The 21,785-nt window shown below is 42.9% G+C and overlaps 1 protein-coding gene and 1 long non-coding RNA gene across 2 annotated transcripts; one reads left to right on the top strand and one right to left on the bottom strand.

Moving 5' to 3' along the window:
* Positions 1-2,662: 2,662 nt before the first annotated feature.
* On the top strand, positions 2,663-14,761 carry LOC136180443 (uncharacterized). Its single transcript, XR_010667092.1, has 2 exons — positions 2,663-2,926; positions 13,244-14,761. It is a non-coding gene; the product is annotated as an uncharacterized lncRNA (long non-coding RNA).
* A 1,778-nt stretch (positions 14,762-16,539) lies between these two features.
* LOC109991907 (proteasome subunit alpha type-6) lies at positions 16,540-21,779 on the bottom strand. The gene is made up of 7 exons (XM_020644337.3): positions 21,465-21,779; positions 20,954-21,048; positions 19,025-19,106; positions 18,712-18,867; positions 18,348-18,526; positions 17,524-17,618; positions 16,540-17,358 (listed from the first exon to the last, which is right to left on the bottom strand). Exons 1-7 carry the CDS (start codon positions 21,538-21,540, stop codon positions 17,301-17,303), a joined length of 741 nt encoding a protein of 246 aa, XP_020499993.1. The 5' UTR covers positions 21,541-21,779; the 3' UTR covers positions 16,540-17,300.
* Positions 21,780-21,785: the final 6 nt, after the last annotated feature.

The following is a 21,785-nucleotide window of genomic DNA, read 5'->3' as shown; positions in this document are numbered from 1 at the left end:
ATACAAATGATTCATATATATTATAATAACACTTTTATTGGTTTTCAAAAAGGGAAATAAACAATTTAGCATAACCAGAGTCGTGTAGGATCGTGTATGTATAAGGTAAGAGAGAAATGGGAACAAACAAACAAACAATAATAATATAATAATAATAATATTATTATTATTATTATTATTATTATTATTATTATTATTATTATTATTATTATTATATGATTATTATTATTAAAATACATTAAATTATTAAATTGTAAGTCATCCTTTCATTGGTCTTTGTTTAAGGCTCTCTAAAGAATACACTGAGTAAAATAATAACAACGAAATTTAATGAATATTTTTGATATCACGTGCCTGATCATGACAGCAGAAGCGACGATTTACAAATGTTTGAATGTCCCAAATTACGAGCATTTTAAAATACTAAGAAGTGAACATCCATGCACAGTTTATTAAAGGAATCTGTTTCTTTGTCACTTACAGTGCATGATAAAAAAAACTCCTAATAGATGTGTTTTTATCGGACAGATTGTTTTTTAAGGTTAATTTGTTTATTTGTATTTCGTTTTTATTTCAGATGTTATTTTCCCTCTTCTGTAAATTAAGTTAGAAGAGTGTTATAAAAAAGATGTATAGTGTCTGGATATACGCGGAAGTTCAAATGTTCTTTGTTTTAATGCTCTTTGAGGTCAACATCCAGATTTTTGTGTTTTATTGTTGCACGACGTGTAAATTGTGTTGTTTGTGTGGAAACTGGGATGAAGGACTGCTGGTTAGTTTGGACGCACTAGGACCCGGAGCAGACGCAAATTAAGGACAAGCAGCACATAAGAGGCTTAGTGCATCTAATCTAGACTCCTGCACACACACACACACACACACACACGCACACACACGCACACACACACAGAAAGAACATTTCATAAACATTCCATTTTGAAACAAGCACGCACACGTCCCCAAGGAAAACATAGCTATTGTATTTTCATTTAGTTTTCATTTTCTCCAAACTCTTTTATTCCCTTTTATTCCCCTCGTTGACCTGAACGTCCAGCCCACCCTGTCGCAGAAACATCGGCCCATATGCTCCACTATTCCCGTCGTCCCATTTCATTAACAAACTCTGTTTTCACGAGGCATTCATTCCCAGACAATTAAAGTAAAAAGAAATACGCACACTCTTTCTTCTTCGTGCATGCACATCTGCGTCATCCGCTGTGCAACCACTCCAACAGATCACTGTCGAAAAAAGGATTTTTCAAATGGAAATGAGATTGAAGTTTGATTCAGACAAAGCAGCACACAACAACTCAACTCTGATGAAGCGTGCAGGTCCCTTTTTCTTATCACCAGAGACTACAGCAGGCCCAGCTTCTTTCTTTCCGTCAACAGACAGAAAATTAAGTTCCCATGTCTGTTTCATTCCAGCCAACTATTTGTCTGCATAAATGATTCTGATGATGTTTGTGTTTCCATTAGGCCTGCACCATACAAGAAAAAAATGAATGTTAAAGTGTGCATATGACCGGCCTGACCGATACGGGATTTTTGGGCACGATATAACTATTAGGAAGACAAAAATTCTGATACTGATATATCGGCCGATATCTTTTTTTAGTTCTGAAAGTAACTGAGCATGTAGGAGTTCACCGCTCCACACTCTGGAGAGTGATGATTCTCGTTGTAATCCATATAGCGCCCTCTGCTGGTGAAAGAGAACTGCTAGTGTAATACAGTGAAACTCAGATGAAATGCTAGTTGACTGGCAAATAAATCTAGAAATATTGGCGCACATCTGCGATAAAATTAGTCGATACCGATAGTCACTGGATGTGCAAATATCAGCCGATATTATCGAAAACAAAAATAAGTTGTTGTTTTTTTCACCACTAAATTGGCACCAATTAATCTGAGGGTAGCTGATAGCGAGCTCAAACTTCATCTGACTGCATCGATATGATGTGAAGGCACGGACAATATACCCAGGTTTCCAGCCGATATTTAAAATGCATGCATGCCAAGATACGACATGATATGACATGATGCGATGTGATACGATGCAACAAGATGCAATGAGATACGATACACTTTATTGTCACTTTGGGGGAAATTTGTCTTGGACTCAAAGTGCTGCCAAACATTCACTTATCACTAGAATCAATAATTAAAAAAAAAACAATAGAAAAATACATCCACATGTAAACAGACAGGCACACACCAATGCAAAATAACACAACATATATTACACAGATCTGCAGAAACACAGCATGAGAGATAAGATATTAAAGTACAGAGAATATAAAACCATATAATTACACCATGATATTATTGCACGACCCACATAGCCTTATGAAACATTATTCAGGACTTTTTAAAGCGGTGCTGAGTGAGAAAGCATCGCTCGTTTACAAAAAAGAGATTTATGGCGACTGATGATTGCAAACGCTCATATCGCCATAACGATGAAAATGGGATTAATTGTGCAGCCCTAGTTCCCAGTTTTATTTTTAATGAAATGACGGACGACAAACCATCACATCACAAATAACAAACCACACACACCCCTTCTGTAAACACTTTCCCAGCTATTAAGTACCTCTGACATCATGTTGTTCGATACACACACTGTGGTTTTTTTTTTTTTGTATGTCTGTGTGTGCACGCTGTGTGCTTATGGTGTTTGTGTGTGAGAGTGTGTGACAGTTACACACTCACACATACACACACACACGCACAGAGTTCAGCCGATTTATCATAATATGCTTTATCTGAAAAGTAAGTATCTTACCTCGGGATAAAGGGAGGAAAGAGGGGTTTGTGGCCAGATTGACAGAGGAAGGGTGGATGGAGAGAACCGAGCGCTCGCTGCACACAGACAGAGAGCAGCACCTTCAGCTCTGAGGCTGGATCGATCACTATTGATAAGGTAATTGAGCGTTATGGGGAAAAGCTGAGAGAGAGAGAGAGAGAGGGTCACGGTGGGGAGTGTGTGTGTGTGTGTGTGTGTGTGTGTGTGTGTGTGTGTGTGTGTGTGCGCAAGGGAAAGAACAACAGTCTCAGAGCAGGAGGAAGGCATGTGCTGCTTTGTGTCAGGCACTGGTGGAGAGTGAGAAAAAAATTGTTACTGGAAGAAAACTGGCTGGAAAGTTAAGAGCCGGGGTGGGCCGTAGGGAAGGAAGAGTAGAGGAGCGTGGTGATAAAACGGGGCAGAGATGAGTGGAGGGAGAGAGAGAGAGAGCCAGATGGCGCAGGGGAGGGGCGTCCATCTGAGGAAGGTCTTGCTGCAAATCGTGGTCCTGATTTTATTTTGGATTCAGTTAAAAATATTGCTCTGACTTTATCTTAAATGAGATTTAGTCATTGTTAACAAAATGTATTTTTGATGCATCTTGCTATTTGCTTATATGTTTGAAATGAATGTGTGTGCGTGTGTGTGTGTGTGTGTGTGTGTGTGTGTGTGTGTGTGTGTGTGTGTGTGTGTGTGTGTGTGTATTGAGGTCAGTGTGAGTTCTCTCCTCATTAATGTGATGTGAGGATTACTGTGCGTGAGTCTGAGCCACGCCATGTGTCTCTCTCTGCACAGCACTCCTCCTCTAGCTGACACACAAAGGGCTTTATGATATGAAGGTCCCACATACACCCGTCACACGGGCAGGCCATACTAGTCGATGCTTATACACACCAATCAGCCACAACATTAAGACCACCTGTGCAATCTAATGCAATCCATAAACGTACCATAAGTTCTACTTTTAGGACGCATCTCCATCTTCAAGGTGATGATTCTACCTCATATTGATTATTGACATTGTAGTGGGTGGTCGTGGTCATGGCCGTGGCCATGGTGAACTAGAGTAGTGGTTCCCAAAAGTAGGGGTCGGCACCCCCTGGGAGGTCGCAAGACACTGAGAGGGGGGTCATGAGATTCCTTCCAAAAAAAAAGTAGTTCAAGAGATATCGTGTGTTCGGCTCCTAGAGGTTCTTACACTGAATTACAAGAAATAATATCACAGTGTGCTGTTGTGTGTTTGCCTAATAGCGCGCTTGGCTGTGCGCTACACCAGGAAATGTTTAAACCACCTCCAGGGTCAAGGGGCGTCCCCAGCCTCTAGCAGCGTTATATTTGGAGGTCGCAGGCTGAAAAGTTTGGGAACCCCTTGAAACAGCAGGAAAACAAAGGCGAACTTCCAACATCAGTCTTAGAAAGAAATGCAGAGAAATGCTTGAATGCGTGCCGGCCGTGCTCTCTCAAAAATCAAGATGACTCATATTTAATTTAGTATAATGGATATCATAATTTTGTGCACATTTGAATATTCTTGTTTGTTTCTTTTAAAGTTTCGTTGTGCACGATTGTATTGTTTTAAAATAACTAAAAGCCCGTATCAAATCGACGCCTGTCCCAAATAAAGGCAGGCTCATTTTATAGACTGAAGTAAATAAAAGCGTGCACTATTAATAGAAGTTTTACAGTAATTGATTGCAGGCTTATTGCAGTATGTTTAGGTGTGTGTGTGTGTATGTGTGTGTGTGTGTGTGTGTGTGTGTGTGTGTGTGTGTGTGTGTGTGTGTGTGTGTGTGTGTGTGTGTGTGTGTGTGTGGACCTTGGGTCATCAGATGGCCGCCATGAGTCTGTGCTAAAGATAAAGTCAGTCTGCGGTCGCTTATATAACGCTGACCTGCATAATAGCATATACTCTGTCCAGTCTACATATAGACAACCCACTGGTTTATAAGTGGACATAGAGCAGGACCAGTAACCCCACCAGTTTAACCTTTGAATTACATAAGGTAGGTCATTATGTAAGGCTGCATATCAGCTGTGCATTTGTTTGTTATTGAAAGGACTGGTAGTGTGGAAGGGGTCGTCGTGCATCCAAGATGGCGAGGACTGTAGGCTCTGTGTGTGAGGCCGCCGCTCCACTGACAGAGCTAAACTACGTCCCTTTTCAGGGGCGGGAATCACAGGGTAGTTCTCTTGATAAGCTGACCACGATGGTGATATTATCATGATACAGAGATAACTGATCTGCTGCATGACAGATCTCTTATCGTATTTACACCGCTGTCTGACATGACCCCGCTGTCTACTTCATCATGTTTTGCCAATTCATGTTTCTGTCATGTGACCCTCTCAGAGGAGGGCAAAAAGAGTTGAAGAAAGTGGGCCCCACCATTGAACGCTCTCTGTGGAGCTGCAGCACAAATCTTTGCTGTAGGCCTATATAATAATATATTCATCATTAGAGGTGGGGGAAATGATATCGCCTCATGGCTGCCAAGTATGGATATTTTTACTATTTTAAAGTTGCACTGTGGAGTTTTGGTAGAGAAATGTGAAAGTTGGAGAAATGTACAGATTCTGTGATATATGTTCATAACTCATAACACAAACTGTCCTCAGAGGAGAATTTGGTCCCTGTCCACTGTTGGAAGATAAAATGCTACACCAGAAGTTATGGCGGTGGACCCGCTACAGTGAGATCGTAATTCTCCTGAGAGCTTTTTAGCGCCAAACAGCGTTTCAGGGAAACATTTTTTCTTTTGAGTAAAGTTTGTGTGTTCAGTTCAGAAGATAATGCAGAATTGCTTCACTTCTCCAACTTTGAAATTTCACTACCAAACCTCCATAGCGCACCTTTAATGGTAAATATGCTTTTTAAATTTTAAATTGCTGGAGGGGTTGCACAATTAATTTTGAACAAGTTGCACTGTTAAAAATTCACATTCAAGTTCGATCAGACTGAAACACTAACAGTTCAGATCTAAAGAGCATGCAGCCTTTTACAGAGTTTGACTTGGTGGGCTCGACTCCAGTGAGATGAGGAGATTTTTTTCTTATTTGACAAAACAGTTCTTGATTTAGTTTAATTGATACGCAGTTACAGTTACATCGCAATTCTCAGCATATCGCAAAATGTAATTCTGGTGATTCCTTCTATACGCCATGCAATTAACATCGTGTCCTCTTGATCGATTTCACAGACAGTACCCCCCCCCCCCCCCCCCCCCCCCCCTCCCGCTGCGGTTATGTGTGTGTGTGTCCTGCTGTCTTCTGAGTGTAGACAGATTGCTAATCCACCGCAGACAGCAGCAGGTGGAGTGTGTGTGTGTGTGTGTGTGTGTGTGTCCATGTCATCATTTAGCCCCCCACCTTGATCGCTGTCTGCGGTTTAACAAGTTAACACCTGTTCATGCCCTCATACTCATACACTCAGAATAAGATATGCAGAGAAATTCCAGGTGCATTTCGTTGTCTGTTCGACTTTTTGCAAATTAATTATGAATTCATTTATTTGTGAGTAAAATACAAACAGCAAAGATTAAAGAGAAAGATGAACACGGGTTAAACAACATCAGGAAATTAACCTTAAAAATCTTTTGAAAACATTTCAGTTTATGTGCTTCAAATTGTTTTGTTTTTTAAAGTGCTCTACTAAAGAATAAATAAAAAATATGTAATGAAAACACTTTGATTACAAAGTGGATGATCGAAGAAAATCATCTAAAAGGTTGATGAGTGTTGCCATGGTTACAATGCATTCCTTTAAGTTTCTATGTGGTATATCTTTCTAATATTTCACTGATTATGAAGACACACAGGTTTCTTTTGTTTATTATATTAAAGATTTTAAGCATGTAGTTAGTCAGGCAGAACAAGGTGCAAATCACACACACACACACACACACACACACACACACACACACGCACACACACTCATGCACACAATAAGTCCACAGCTTGTTAAACAAAGCTCATATGTGCATTCATGCATGCTTTAATATGCACTGCCTTATGGAGAACTGTGTGCATTGTGTGTGTGTGTGTGTGTGTGTGTGTGTGCATACCCCCTCTGGCTGTGTGTATTGGGAGCGTGGGTGAGCTGGTGTGAGTGGTGGTTGGTAGGTTGAATACTTGTGTATGTGTGTGGTGTGTGTGTGTGTAACGTGGTACAGTAGCTTGTACCCCCCCCCCACACACATACACACACACACACACACACACACACACACACACACACACACACACACACACACACACACACACACACACACACACACACACACACACACACACACACAGCACCCCGCCTCCACCTGCACCCCCATCAAACCCCATATGGCAGTGGACAGCAGTAGTAATCATGGAAGTGGAGCAACAGGCCCTGAGCCTCACTAATCCTCTGCCACACTCCGACACGTGCCACATTGATGCATATACCCACTCTGCAGACACACACACACACACACACACACACACAGACACACACACACACACACACACACACACACACACACACACACACACACACACACACACACACACACACACACACACAGACAGACACACTGAAGACACAGACACACTGAAGACACCATGTGTCCACATTTTAAATAAATGCTGTGGATACACTTCATGCACAGCAGCACTCAGACACACACACACACACACACACACACACACACATACACACATACACACATCAATATGAAGACTGAAGTACAAAAGCATATTCATTCATTCATTATGACTTTATGTAAGTGTATAAGATCCAGGTGCACTCAACAAACCCAGCATTAACCCTCACTCACTCTCTCACACACACACACACACACACACACACACACACACACACACACACACAGCCACTATTTGACATGCAGGATGGATAATGCACCATCTCTCCATTAAAAGTATGATTTAGTTTTAACAGCACATCATCTCAATGTTTAATGAAGTTAATGTTAATCAATACTCTGAGCAGTGCAACAAGCGGGTAGAAAACCACACTGAGTGCTTTCTGAATAACTCATTGCACCTTGCACACAGAAAAGCACATTCCCCTGCACACACACAAATAAGAGTCACACACTCGCTGCGACACACAAAAAAACCTTTTAACTGTGACGCACACTGAGACAGGGCTACAATGGCTCTCTTATTGTTAATTGGCCGTTTAATCCCAAGGAATGTGTCTGATTAGTACCCGCCGGTGGGTCAGGATCTTGCTCAACACTCGCCTTCACAATGGACAGGCTGTAACAGAGATCTGGGAGCACACACACACACACACACACACACACACACACACACACACACACACACACACACACACACACACACACTCACAAGTGGACAAAGGTGTTCACATAAACACTAGCACAAGTCACACAAAGAAACACACAATCCAGTTTCAATGTATGTGTGTGTGGGGACGCAGGTGCCTCAGTGGCCTCACATACCCCCTGTGTGATCACGCATATACAGCAGTATACCCAGCATGCATTTCTCTGTGCCATAATGAACAATAGTCAGATGCATAAAATGTGATTTGCAAATTGGAGAGGCTTATCAGTAGGCTATAATCACAAATAAAACTCTCACACTTACAAGTAGCTGCATGTATGCGTCCGCTGGCAATCATTTCTACAGACGGAAAAGTCACAGTCAGTATGACAATGATTTTGCATCAAAGTTTTTACTTTTGAAAATGTGTTGATTTAGTCTTTGAAAGATTGACTTTCTTTAACAAATAGGAAACAATCTGGACGCTGTGTCTGTAACAGGACAATCTTAACGTTTCATTTGACCGCAATGAAAAGAACAGATTCTTCTGCAAACTCTGTGTGTATAACTAATTGGGCTGCAAGCTAACGCCGGAGAGTCTGTAATCTAAGAGTGTGTAGGCGCAGGACTGGACTTTGGTCTCAGAAGTGTTCTTTTTTTCCTTTGGAGAGCAGCCAGTATTGTCCACTCATGTTTCTAAAGACCCTGAAACACGCAAGCAGACGGCAAAGAACTAGTGGCGAAGAGGGCTGCCTGTGGCCAAAAAGTTGCACGAGAACCAACCGCAAAGACTACAGCTGACGGCCAACCTCAACGAACGCTCTGCGCTGGCGTGAGGGGCGGCGGTAATCCGTTGTTATGATACGTGAAGACCATTTTCACACTGCTCTCGCTCACCACTCGTATTATAGGTAGTCTACTAATGGAGAATAATGTCTGATAAAAAGTTGAAAATGGTGCTGGCGTTGTCATCCCTTGGTCTTTTAGTGGAAAAAGAAAAGAAGAGGCGGAGGAGACAAATAAGGAGAAACCACACTAATGGGTGAAAGCATGGAGACTACAGCTGTATGCTCAAGGGGCTTTTCTGAACCTGTGTCGAGAGCTGGAGATAAATGAAATCTCTGGACAGCCAATCAGAGAGATTCCTTTCACCAATGGCCATCGCCGATTCAATGAGACACCGCAAAAACTAGGGCGACAATTACTCACTGAGGTCCCACTAGGACCGACGGCTGACAATCTCCTTGGTGTGTCAGGGAGGTCACCTTAAAACAATTCAGCTTTAATAAATGATTTAAAACAGATATCTGTACAGATGTCTGCACGCCTTACATGTTGTTCGTTAACACCAACCCCTTTCTCACTTTTCAAGTCACAAGTCCGACTCTTAACAGGAAAAATAAGTCTTCATCAGATGTCCTTCATCACTAACTTGTTAGATCAGAGGGTCTGAAAAGTTGGGCCTCGCCACACCCAGAAGCTCTAACATAGGGGGACCATATTTTCAAACCTCAAACACTGTAATGACTCGTGGTTCATTAGGTCAAGGTCAAATCTGAACGTATGGTCATCCTACGCTGACGTCATAAGATAGCTGACGAGTTTCCAGATTGGTAAGTTAGGTGCATAATGACAGAGAATAATGAATTAAAGTGACAAGTGGGAGCTCTGCTTGTCAACACACGCTCTATCGCAGACTCTTCCTGCAACATCAGAGCTGTTGAGCACTTTTATATGTTAAGGGGAAATTACTTTTTGCTTTCATTACTTGCAAAATCTTTCTTACGTTCATCCAAGTTTTTCCTACCCTATAGCTTTGAGTACTTAATCAAGTGATGCTACATATCAGTTTCAGAACCATGTCTCCTCTTGCATTCCCATGAATTCAAACCAAACCCTCTCCTCCACTTTCCTCTACTCATCCACTCCCCTCCCTCCATAACGTTTGATCTATTTCTTTCTTTCGTCTTATCTGTGGAACGCTAAGAGGGTTCATCTTTCCCCCCACTAATTCAGAATCATCGTTCCTAAATAATAAATGTATGGCATCCTGACCTCGATAATTAAACAACATCAAGATCTTTTGAAGATTCACATCAAAACTCATTAACATGGGATGCTAACTTGTTAATTAGCTGTCATTGATGGTAGTCAGGTTTTGAATGGATCTGGATCATGTGTGGAGTTTTGATTCCCATTGGCTCTGGGTCCTGATGTTTGTTTTTGAGTGGGGTTGAGGGGTGATGCTAAATGCATGCTACGATGATCTGCATGCATCAAATTACATCCACTGTGCCTCACTACATTTGTTACAGTGTGAAACGTAAAGTGTGTCCCAGCTTCTTTTTTGAAAAAAGCAAGACGGCATTTTGAACTCGTTGAAGTTTGAGATTGGAGTGAATTAAACCCAAAGAAAGGGGTGATTGGTTGATTCAGACAGGTTAAAGGTGGAGAGGTAGGGTCAGAGGGGACCGGGATCTACCTGTGTGTTCTTGTCTGTGTGTGTGAGTGCGTATTTGTGTGTGTGTGTGTGTGTGTGTTCTGTAGGAGGTCCAGGCAGGCTGCATCACTGCTGACACACTGCTGCTGGTAAATCCAGCTTAGTGTGTCTAAAACAGGACTACGAAATCTGCCACAGGGCCCCTAATGCTAGGGCCGCTGTCACCCTCAATCACTCACACACTCCTAATCCCCACGCCGTGACCCAACACACACACATACTCAAACACAAACACACACACACACACACACACACACACTCACACTGGCTGGCTACCCGGTGTTCTGGGCCCATTCAGCTTGGTAGGCAGCCCCAGTACCAGGGGACACCAGCCACAGGGTCAGCGTTTCACATCAGGGAGGGAGGGAGGGCGGGGAGGAGAATGTGGCTTGGAGCAGAAGTAGTCGGAGGAGTCTGGACAGTGGACAGACAGAGGTAGTGGTGGAGGGTGGAGGAGCGCAATAAGGAGGCTACGGTGGCTGAGGTAGTGGAAGGTTGAGATTCGGGGAGGGGTAAAAACTGTTTTATCACAGTGAACATTAATGTTTAAAACAAGCACAACAGCAGCCACACTAAACAGCAACAAAGTCTACTTTAGCGTTCATTCAGCATGTGAGGAAAGCCTTTTATTTTCTGGGTCTGCATTATAGCTCTGCTCGTAGAGACTTTGTTGGGACCTGGAGGGTCTCCGGTTCAAGTCCCAGTAGGACCAATGCACGGACTTGGGGATGGTTTTGTTGCTGGAGACGAGCTAGTTGTTTTTTGAACCCTGTTGAGCAAGGCACTGCTCACAAAAAAACTGCTTGGGCAGGGCGCTGATGTGCCTATAGCGGTTATGTTGCGCACCCCATGTACAGAGGCTGCGGTCCTCACTGCAGCGGCCGGGGGTTTGAATCCAACCTTTGTCACTTTGCTGAGTGTCATCCCCCGCTCTCTCCTCCCAACACGTCTTCTCTCTCTTCAGCTGTCCCGTCTTATAGAGGCAAAACCAGCTAAAAAAAATAGGAAGAAAAACTGCCCCCCCCCCCCCCACACACACACACACACACACACTCTGGCACGTCCATAACTTCCTGTTTGTGTGTTTCTGTAATCCTGACTTATGTTTGTGTTGCATGTTCGACACACACACAGAGTACAGACTCAATGTATGTCTTCTTCTCCTTCAGAGCGTCTTGTTTGTTTCCCCTTTGACTTGTTCTGTTTCCCTACAGAAGAATCACGTCACACACTCTTTTTTTGTGTGGTTATGATAAACAATAATATCTCAGATAACAATGTGAAAAACAAGTTAAGTGTTAACGGTCACGCGCAGTAATGAGAATAATCACCTGAGTCTGCAGCTCCTCTCGGCTTTACAGAGGTCGACTCAATGCTCCGCCACAGCTCACCTGTTTCAGATCATTAGTTCATTTTCAAGGCATGCAGCTGATTTCTGCAGAAAACCTCCACTGCAGACTCTCTGGATCACCAAACAGAAAGATTTCAAAACAGCAGGGGACAGCAGGAGAATGCAGTGGAGCCTTTAGTTTCTGATAAGCCACTTTGTTTTAAGACATTTGTTGCGGCATAAAACTAAAAGTACTTAAAATTTTTTGACAATGATCGGTTGGACAAAAAGTAGGACTCTTAAAGAGGACATATTATCCCCCTTCTCCACCTTTTCAAACAGTCCCCTGTTTGAAAGGTTGACTGAAAGTTAGGCTGAGACAGCATTTCCAGCATGGAGACCGCCATCGATGAGACTCCTGCAGGAACAGACGGGTCACCTCACTTAGGCTTCGTCCATTAAGGTGGACATATTATCTCCCTTCTCCACCTTTTCAAACAGTCCTCTGTGGTCTAAATGAAACATCTGTGCTTTGTTCAAAATATAACATGAATCAAGCACCAGAGGAGGTTTGTGACCCTGTATAAACCAGCTCTCTCAGAACGCTCCGTTTTGGTGTGTGTGTCTCTTTAAATGCAATGACCCCCCCTGAGTTTTCCCTGTAGACATCACTCCTCTGTAGCGAGAATAAAAATGGCGGACCTGCGCAAAAGTTTTGTTCTGGGCTGGGGGTGGAGTCCATGGGTGGAGATATCAGGGGAGGGGACATTTTTACCAGAATCCCACTGTGACATCACAGTCATCGTTTGATCTCCGTCATCTTGTTTTCACAATCGTGGGGAAGACAAAATCGTAATCATAATTGAAACTCGATTAATTGTCCGGCACTGCCGACTTGAGCATTTTTAGCCTTTTTAGCATTAGATGTGCAGATGTTGTGATGTGAATGTGATGTGTTTGAAGATCCTCCGAGCAGTGACATCACAAAATGTGAAGATTGCCATGCCGACAGCGGTAGAGCATTAGTGCTGCAGAGTATTAAATTCTGATTTCTGGTTATAAACTAACAGACTCACCGTACTCAACATGCATATTTAGCTTTTTAACAAGTATAAAAGTGGAAAACTGCACATGGGACGCCATTATTAGCACGCCATAGACACTTCAAACCGGCCGCTTAGACTCCTGAGAGAAACAGGACACTTGGTGGACTGATGGCTGAGGCGGTACAAAGCTTTACTTTAGGACGAGCTGGATGTCTGTTTGATTTCTGGATCATCTTCTTCTTCCTGCCAGTGAGCACGCCTCGGTTCTTACGGCGCCTCTCTTTTCTGTGTCCTCACAGGTTATCACGCACGTGGAGCAGCGAGATTGGCAATCGGAGAGACAAACGGGAGACGGGTCGAACTTCAAGGCATCGAAAACTGAAATCCTTTTGTGGATCTCTTTCATTTAACTCAAGCAGCCAGTTTACATTCCCCTTCTGTAGTCTCATGTCTTCATGTTTCAAACTCATGGTGATGAGTCTTTTATTGGTGTTAAACTGCAGAGAAACACTTTAACCCATCAGGAGGGCGGTTGGCATGGCGTTCATGTCGGCTGAACAATAATCGAGAAGCATGCACGTCCAAACCAAAGAGGGGCAGGTGCTGCAGAAATGTTCCTGAAAACAAAGAGAAAGACGGCTTGAATGCAGAGTGCATGTGTGAAAATGGCTAAAAGTTGCTCAGCAGGTGGCGCTCTGACTCTATTGTTTCTGATACTCTCTGCACTGTCTCCTCCACAAGTAGAGCAATATTAAAAACATGCAAAATCCACTTCCTTTTTTTTTCGAAATTCCAGAGTATGAATTCTCTATATTAGCTGTCATACTTGGGATTTTTTTCTGCCTCCTTAATGGGCATTAAATATAAAATTGCTGCAGTGTAACACCTCAGCCTGTAAAATGGACACAGAGAAGAATTAAGTTAAGAGGCCTATCAGTATAACTTACGCACTAGTAGCTTTAAGGGGACTAGCGGGGCTTTTTACCACTGCTACTGTAAGTCACTGCAACAAGCCTCTCAGCTCTAAATCCTAATTGTGTCTGCAAACAAACGAAAGATCCACTATCCGTCCATTTCTCCTCTCAGTCCTCAAAAGTAAGGAAATCTGTGCAGTCAGATGAGGATTTTTTTTAATGATCTGTAAAACGAATCGCCTTTTATGATTTGTTTTGGAACTTAGACCCCCCAGCCTGCAGACTTACATGACATTTTATTAATTTATTTATTTTACAGACTTTATAAATCCCAGAGGGGACACTCGGGTTTACACTCTGTCACTGAAAGACATGCTTCTCACACACATCGGCCTGAAACACACACACACACACACACACACACACACATGCACAAACACAACCTGTGGACATGCATCAGAAAAGATGTCAGAGTGAGGGGGCTGCTACACAGGGTTGGGGGTTTGATGCCATGCTCAAGGGCACCTCTGCAGTACTCGGGAAGTGCCCTGGCAACTCTCCTGCCACCAGACCAACCTCCATATTTAGGTCCACTTCCATAACCCAAGTCCCTACAGACTGAGGTATGGCTGCCCCCCACGTACACGCGTGCTTCCAAGCGTTAAGTAATTTTTCACATTCGAGAGGTTTAATTCTTCACAGAGAAAGCCTGGATAAAAGTTTGAATCAACTCAACGCTCTGAAGGTGAGTAAGAAGGGAAAGACTTAATAAAGAAAAGTGTTTTTTAATGGATACTTTTGGAGGAAACCCTGTAAATGAACATTTATATATTCTGTACATGTACAGCAATGTTTTTTCAACGTGTCACATTGTATTTTAAATAAAGCTGAACAGTTGCATCAGTGTGTGTTCATGTGAGTGTTCATGTTTGTGCCCATTCATTCACACCGCTCTCAACGCTCACTAATTGGACTGGACAGTGATCCTGTGGAAACTCAGGAGCGACGGACACACGGAGAGAAGCGCACATAACACAAGTCATGCCAGGATCGGCTGTCTGATACACACACACACACACACACACACACACACACACACACACACACACACACACACACACACACACACACACCAGCTCGCGCACACACACGTAATGTCCGAAGACTTCGGAAGCGTATTTGTTTACAAAGATCAAAATAGTTGTCCGCAAATAGTAAAGTAGGCTACACACTGACAAACATCATGCACGTTGTTATGGAGGGGAGGCGAAGGCAAAGACGCAACACTGCCATCCAGTGGTCACTTGATGAAGTTCATTTAAATTCAGAGTGCATTTGCATGAATAGATAAACGATTATACATCACTGTGGAGACATTTCAGGACTACAAAGAAGATACATACCATGTCCACAGAGGGATCTATGCTGGAGTCTTTGTTATTAAATGATAGCTCTTAATTCTGAGTCCTCGTCAGATCATTTACAAATTTAAAAATACCCTCTGTTGTGGATTCAGACATCTTTGCCCTCCAGGTTGTTGGTAATACAACCCCACGGGATACTTCAGAGAACTGGGAGGTGCTGGTGTTAATCTGCATTATTCTTAAATAATTGAATAATAATAGGTTAAATAAAAATGTAGGCTACGTGGTGGTTCTCATCTGATGGGTCGGTACCCAAAAGTGGGTAGCAGAGCTGTTTTCAGTGGTCTGTGAATGTGGACCTTGTTTTGTTCCGTCTCCTTGTTTTATCAAGTTTTTGTACAATCTGAGGTAACAAATTGCCCTTCTTTCTCTTGTTCATTAAATAAATCTCATTGGTTGAAAAATATAAAGACATGTGGGCCGTGAGTTCTCATTAAAGATGGAGTCAGCAGCTTTTTGTCTAAGAAATAAAATAAAGCCTTGTCAGGATTTTCATTCTATTTATCTTGTAAAGGAAATAAGACCCGGATGGTGCAGCTTTTATTCCTAACAATATTAATGAATGTGTTGCGCTGGTCAGGTGGTAAAAGGAGGATCATACAGACCTGCTACAGTCCATGACAAGACCTCCAACATCGTCTCACTGGCGCCATCTGCTGTTCACACAGGGAAGTGTTATTGGTTGGATACTTTCCGTATGGAGGGAACGATAACCTGAAGTTTAATGAAGCTCTAGCGGAAGTTCAGTCAGGAAGACTTTACGATCGAGGTCTTTCCCTTTTTGCACGCTCACTCACGTTTCCGCTGTCATCTTCTGGAGCTGTCATTGGATAATCAGCTGTCTCGTTAGCGGTGCTCATCTAACCAATCGCATGGCGTCCCTCACTGTCAGCTACTCATCGTTCTGCTCCCCTTTTAAATATGATTCTGTCTCTGCCTTAAGTTCCTTCATGCCGCCCGTCTTCACAGAATCATCATCCAACAATTCTTCACCCATCCGGTCTCATCAAGTCATCAGCTTCACCACCACCAGGGTCTGGACTCCATGGGGGGGATTTATTCTGTCGACGCTCAGAATTGTTATTCTCACCCCCCTCAAAGAGTCCAATCGCAGTATAAGTATTTCTGTCAGTCACATTTCCACGTTATTAATTGTTATAAATAATTGTCTTTATTCACTCGTCTCTCCTGATTGAACTGTCATTAGTGACAGAAGTTGAAATGCTCCTCTCAGTTTTTAAAAAAAGAAAATCAGAACAGTCTTTTTATTTTTATTTTTTATTATTCAATTCTGTTTATGACAGTCGTTAAAAACGGTTATAATGAGTCAGAATGGTTTTATTTATTGCTTCTTCTCAAAGAGTTCAGACGACAACCTGGTTGGTGTTTTAAAAAAAATATGTTGCATGAATTATCAGTGAGGCCTTCTCCATCTTTGCACATAAGATGCTAAATTAGAATTAAAACTTTAACCACTAAAATAAACGGGATTCCTTTTGAAAAGTCCACTTTGAGAAGCACAGAATTTAAACCTGTTGCAGGTAGAGATGCACCGGTTGGGCAGATCAGGACCGATAACGATTCTTCAAATAACAATTTAGCCGATTGCCGGTTCTAAGGTTTCATGACTTATTTGGTGTCAGACTCCCACAATGCAACATTTCCTCTCATGTTTGACCATGAAAACAAGTCAGAGTTCGTCCAACAGGTGACTTCAGCTGCCCAATAAAAACCCTCTTCTGTAAATCAGTCGTTAGGGGAACTAGATGTCAGCATTAAATCGATCTGGCACAACAAATAAACATCGCCACCTCGTGCCACATTATTTGCCGGGGGCCGACGCCGACTGATACCGATGTTGAACCGATGCATCCCTAGTTGCAGGGTGACTCTACGTGGACGAACATGTGAAAGATTTTGTACTTTTGTTGTTTTTAAAGATGTGAAATGGAAAAATGAAGCTCCCTGACGACACTACGATACTTTGAAATCGTGGTCTGAAGTTTGCGAGGGAACCTTTACTCCCGCTCTGCGATGGCAACCAGGTGAACTTCTATCTCAGCCTCCGAGAGCGTCCTGCAGGAGGAAGACAGGAGGGGATGAGGAAAGGTCAACATGGGAGACATAACCATTATTAACATAACACATTAAAAGAAATGAAAATGCACCCGACTCCTGAGTATGTGACACAATATCAAGAGCAGTGTGAGGTTCAGCAAATGTTTGTTCGAGTGAAGTTACCTGAACTTTGGGCTCTCCTTGGTGACCAGCCCGACCTCCAGCTCAGTGGCCTTGAAGTCCAGGGACAGGACCGAGGACAGACACGAGATGGCCAACTGCAAAGACGGACAGAAAAGGTCGACTTTGGTGATTCCGTCGAACACGTAAAAGATTCAGTAAATGTTCTTTTTTGGTCGAGGAGGGTCGCACTGAACGATCTGACAGCGTCTGTGAACATGGTTTACCGTAAATGTCCACCACAGGCCCAAATCATTCACGGAAGTTCAAGATTGTAATAAGAAGGTAATCACCTGCTCACACATGATTTCAGTTATGACACTTAGATCAATGCATAAGGCCCCGTGTCCACATAGCGTTATTTCCGGGCAGAAAAGCACTGCTAGCCCGTCCTGTCTCTATGACAACAGTCTGTTAACAACGGCCGCTGTATGACCGACACTGCTCCGTTACTTTAACTGCATGTTTTATATTTGAGATCATTTATTTCCCGATCAGACACGGAGCGAGGAGGATGCGGGTACAAGACACGATCCGTAGGCGGCAAAACTTCTACAGAGAGATTCTGACGGGCACTGCACTTTTTCTCCAAGATGCAAACGCTAGGTGGACACGGGGCCTAAATGATCCCCTCTTAAAACTAACATACGGATCATAAATAAGGAATTAAGCTGCTTCAGTTAAAGTTAAATGCGTGGAGCCAAAATGATGATGTATGTTCTTCTGTGATGGTCGAGGCCTTCCGACAATCTGTCACTTTTAACGAGGCAGTTAAAATCATTTCTCTGACATCTCACACGCCCAAAATTAACGAGCAAACGACCAACCTGCACGGTCCGGTCGTGGGTCAGTTCAGGCTTCTTCTTCAGTTTCTTCTCCAGATAGCTGTTGGCCTCCGTTTGTTTGGCGCCCACTGCTGTCGCCCTGAAGCCACAGAAGTAACCGGCGGGGTCACATTTATACAGGACAGGACCCTGCTGGGGGTCGACGGCCGCCATCATCATACCTGCAGAGAGCGGAGGAGGAGGAGGAGGAGAGAGGAAGGATGACACAGACAGAAAAAAATAAAGAAAAGTATGAGCTTTGAGAGAAGACAAGGGAACGATTTCCCTGCAAAATGACTTATTACTGATAAATACAAACTTGGAAATAAAGAGCAGGATAAAAAAGGAGGTGAACAACAAGACTCACAGCAGCCAAGAGGCCTCATTTCTGCGTTCTGTGTGTAGACCTGGGAGATATCAGCCAACCTGCGACACAATGCGTCCACCGTGATGTCATAACCAAACTTGTATTTCCATTCGCCCGCTTCCAACCGTGCCCGGTGAACCTGAGAACGACTGTCCGCTGCAACGAGCAGAGAAGGAGGACAGTGCAGCTTTATAACGATGTCGTATCAAAATCATCAACAAACAGAAAAGTTCTTTAAATACGACGCCAGATTCTCATAACCTGTGTGGCTGACAAGATATCTGATCCAACGGTGTGTGTGGTGAATAAATACCGTTATGACCAGTCATCACACAGCCGATGCGATGGCTGAGTTTGAACATGTTGGTCACAGTTGAAGGGTCCAGCAGCTTGTCCTGCAGCCAGAAACAAAAGAGAGTCACATCCAGTTTACTGAATCAAACCTTAGTGACAAACATCAATACATCCCATCACAATCCCAGGATGAGTCTGCAGAGGGGCGCTAAACAGGTTGTTCTGCAAATCATGCGCTAGTTCCCCGATATGAAACCTTCAAGCCTCGACGTATAAGCTGGGGAAACCTCTTAATATAGGCTCCCACTTGTACAGTGTTTGTAAACATACTATATTTGGGTAACCTGAGTGTCTACCGACCCACAAAATGTGAAATAAACCCATCCAGTCCTTTGTTTGTGGTCTGCATAAGTCTTACAACACAGAGAAAAATGCTCCGTTTCAAATGTGTTCTCCTTGTGATGTCACAGTGGGATTCTGGTAAAATAATTTAAATTAAAAAAAATTACAGAATAAATACATGCAGCTGATGAAGATGTGTTGAGTATGGAGGAGGCGAAATGTGTGAAGCCATCGCCGTGTCTCTGTGCGTCCTGATGCAGTTATCTTCATTAAAACTAAAAACCACACTTGATGATAAATGCTCGATATTGAAAGATATTAATGAAAACTGGAGGCTCTATGGTCTTTGTGTTAGTCTAATGTTTAACTCTACATCAATGATTACATTATTGTACAAGTCCTCTGAGGTCCGTCCAGGATAATGAAGGCGAGACGGCACTGATGCATTATGTATGTGGCGGACTTTTATTTTTTGTTTGTATTTGTTTATATAATAATTAAAGAGACTTATTGGAAACGGCTCACTACATGCACGATTATAGTCTAAAGAAAACAATGGCCGTTTTAAATGATTCTGATGACGTGGATCTGTCAGTAAAGTTTGATATTTAGTGAAATAAATTGTGTTAGAGACATCAATATACATTCTGCAGGCTTCAATTCACCACTTCACCGTCTGTGTCGCCAATTTCCCATGCCTTCAAAATGAACGTACGCCTGGGTCAGAGTTTGCTTACCGGTGTGCACATTTTACCGTCAGGTTTGTTTTTATAGATCACAAACTTTGCGTGGGAAAAGGCGTACGCCAGTTTCAGACCCCGTTTTGTGCGTACGCAGCGGTTATAAATGAGACCCCTGGTTTATACAGGGTCACAAACCTCCTCTGGTGCTTGATTCATGTTATATTTTGACCAAAGCACAGCACAGATATTTGAAATGGTGGAAATGGGAGATAATATGACCTCTTTAATGGACGATTTGGGGTCAAATCGATGGCGGTCTCCATGTCTCAGTCTAACTTTCAGTCAACCTAACAACAGGCTGAGAGCTGGAGCTGAGGCAGGTTTTAAGCCTCTTCACAAACCGTTACATCGAGCCCGCCCGTCAATCATGTCAGCGACGCGCCTTCTTGTGAATGACGCTGATCCTGTATCCATTATCTATACTGCTTCTCCTGTTCGGAGTCGCATCAGCTTCATTTTACTTACTCACTGACGCCAGTATCAGATAAGAAAGGAGTTTTTCTTTTTTTTTAAATGCAAGTCGTGCAAAGCTTCGCTAAAGGTTTCACAGACTGACAACATGAAAGGAGAACATGAGGAGGATATGGGATACAGGATGACAACCTTTGTTATGTCCTCCTTCTGTAGCTGAAGTAAGAAGAGGTTGTCAACATTAAAGTATTCTTTGGATTGGAAATGTGAGCGCTTGCCTTTTTTTAATATCAGTTTCTTTTTCATATATTCGACTGTCAGCTCAGCAGAAAGCTGGAGTCAGGACTCCTGCAGGGCTTCACTGTTTCGCTTGAGATCATCCAAGCAAGGGTTTGAGTGTGTGTGTGTGTGTGTGTGTGTGTGTGTGTGTGTGTGTGTGTGTCATATCTTACAGGTATTTTCTTTTGCGTGACCACCACTACGGTGTCTAAACCCCGGACCCCCACAGACGTCAGCCCACTCTGGGAGACAGCTTTGAAGGCATATTCTGCAAGATAAAGAAGAGCAGTTTGTCATTTCACATTAAAACAGTATGATGATATCCTCTTCACAAAGGAAACACTCCTTTGCAGACAATGTGATGCTTTAAAGTTACTTCTTACAATGCAAATAATGATCACGTTCAAAAACGGCTACTTGAACCATTAAGTCATGCAGAGTTTTAATATGAATATATGAAAAGTTTTGAACTTTAGGTTAAAGTACAAGTTTTAATGTAAACTACATTCAATCCAAAAGCTAACCACGTTAGCAACATAATTAGGCTATAATAACATGTTTCGCAGAGGGCAGGTTGTTCTCTACTTTAAGCAGAAATTGTAAATCGTGGTTGTGAGCTTCTCTTGTATGTCCACAGCCGTCAGTGTAACAGAAACACCTGTGAATAACCGGTGTGTCTCTTACCGACTTGGTACAGGCGGCCCTCCGGTGAGAAGATGGTGATGTGTCGGTCGAAACCTGCGTTTGACCCGCGCGACATTCTCCGTCTCCCCTCGTGACCTCAGGTGAACTTCAGGTAACGACTTCAAGTAGCGCTATCTTCTCCTGGTTTATCCTTAAACTTTAACGTCGTCACCTAATCAGAGGAATGAAGGCCGTGCTGCAGCTCGACAACATGCAGTGTAATAATGGAGTCACTTCCCCGAAAGATTTTTTTTTACTTTCTGTTTCAGTTGTTGATGCGCAGCCCAAAGACCGGCCTCTCTCATTATTATTGGATGGAGG

Source organism: Labrus bergylta, chromosome 11 (assembly GCF_963930695.1).
Source record: "Labrus bergylta chromosome 11, fLabBer1.1, whole genome shotgun sequence".
Classification (NCBI taxonomy): Eukaryota; Metazoa; Chordata; class Actinopteri; order Labriformes; family Labridae; genus Labrus; species Labrus bergylta.
Note: the sequence above shows the minus strand (reverse complement) of the source record. Positions and strands in the feature narration are given on the sequence as shown.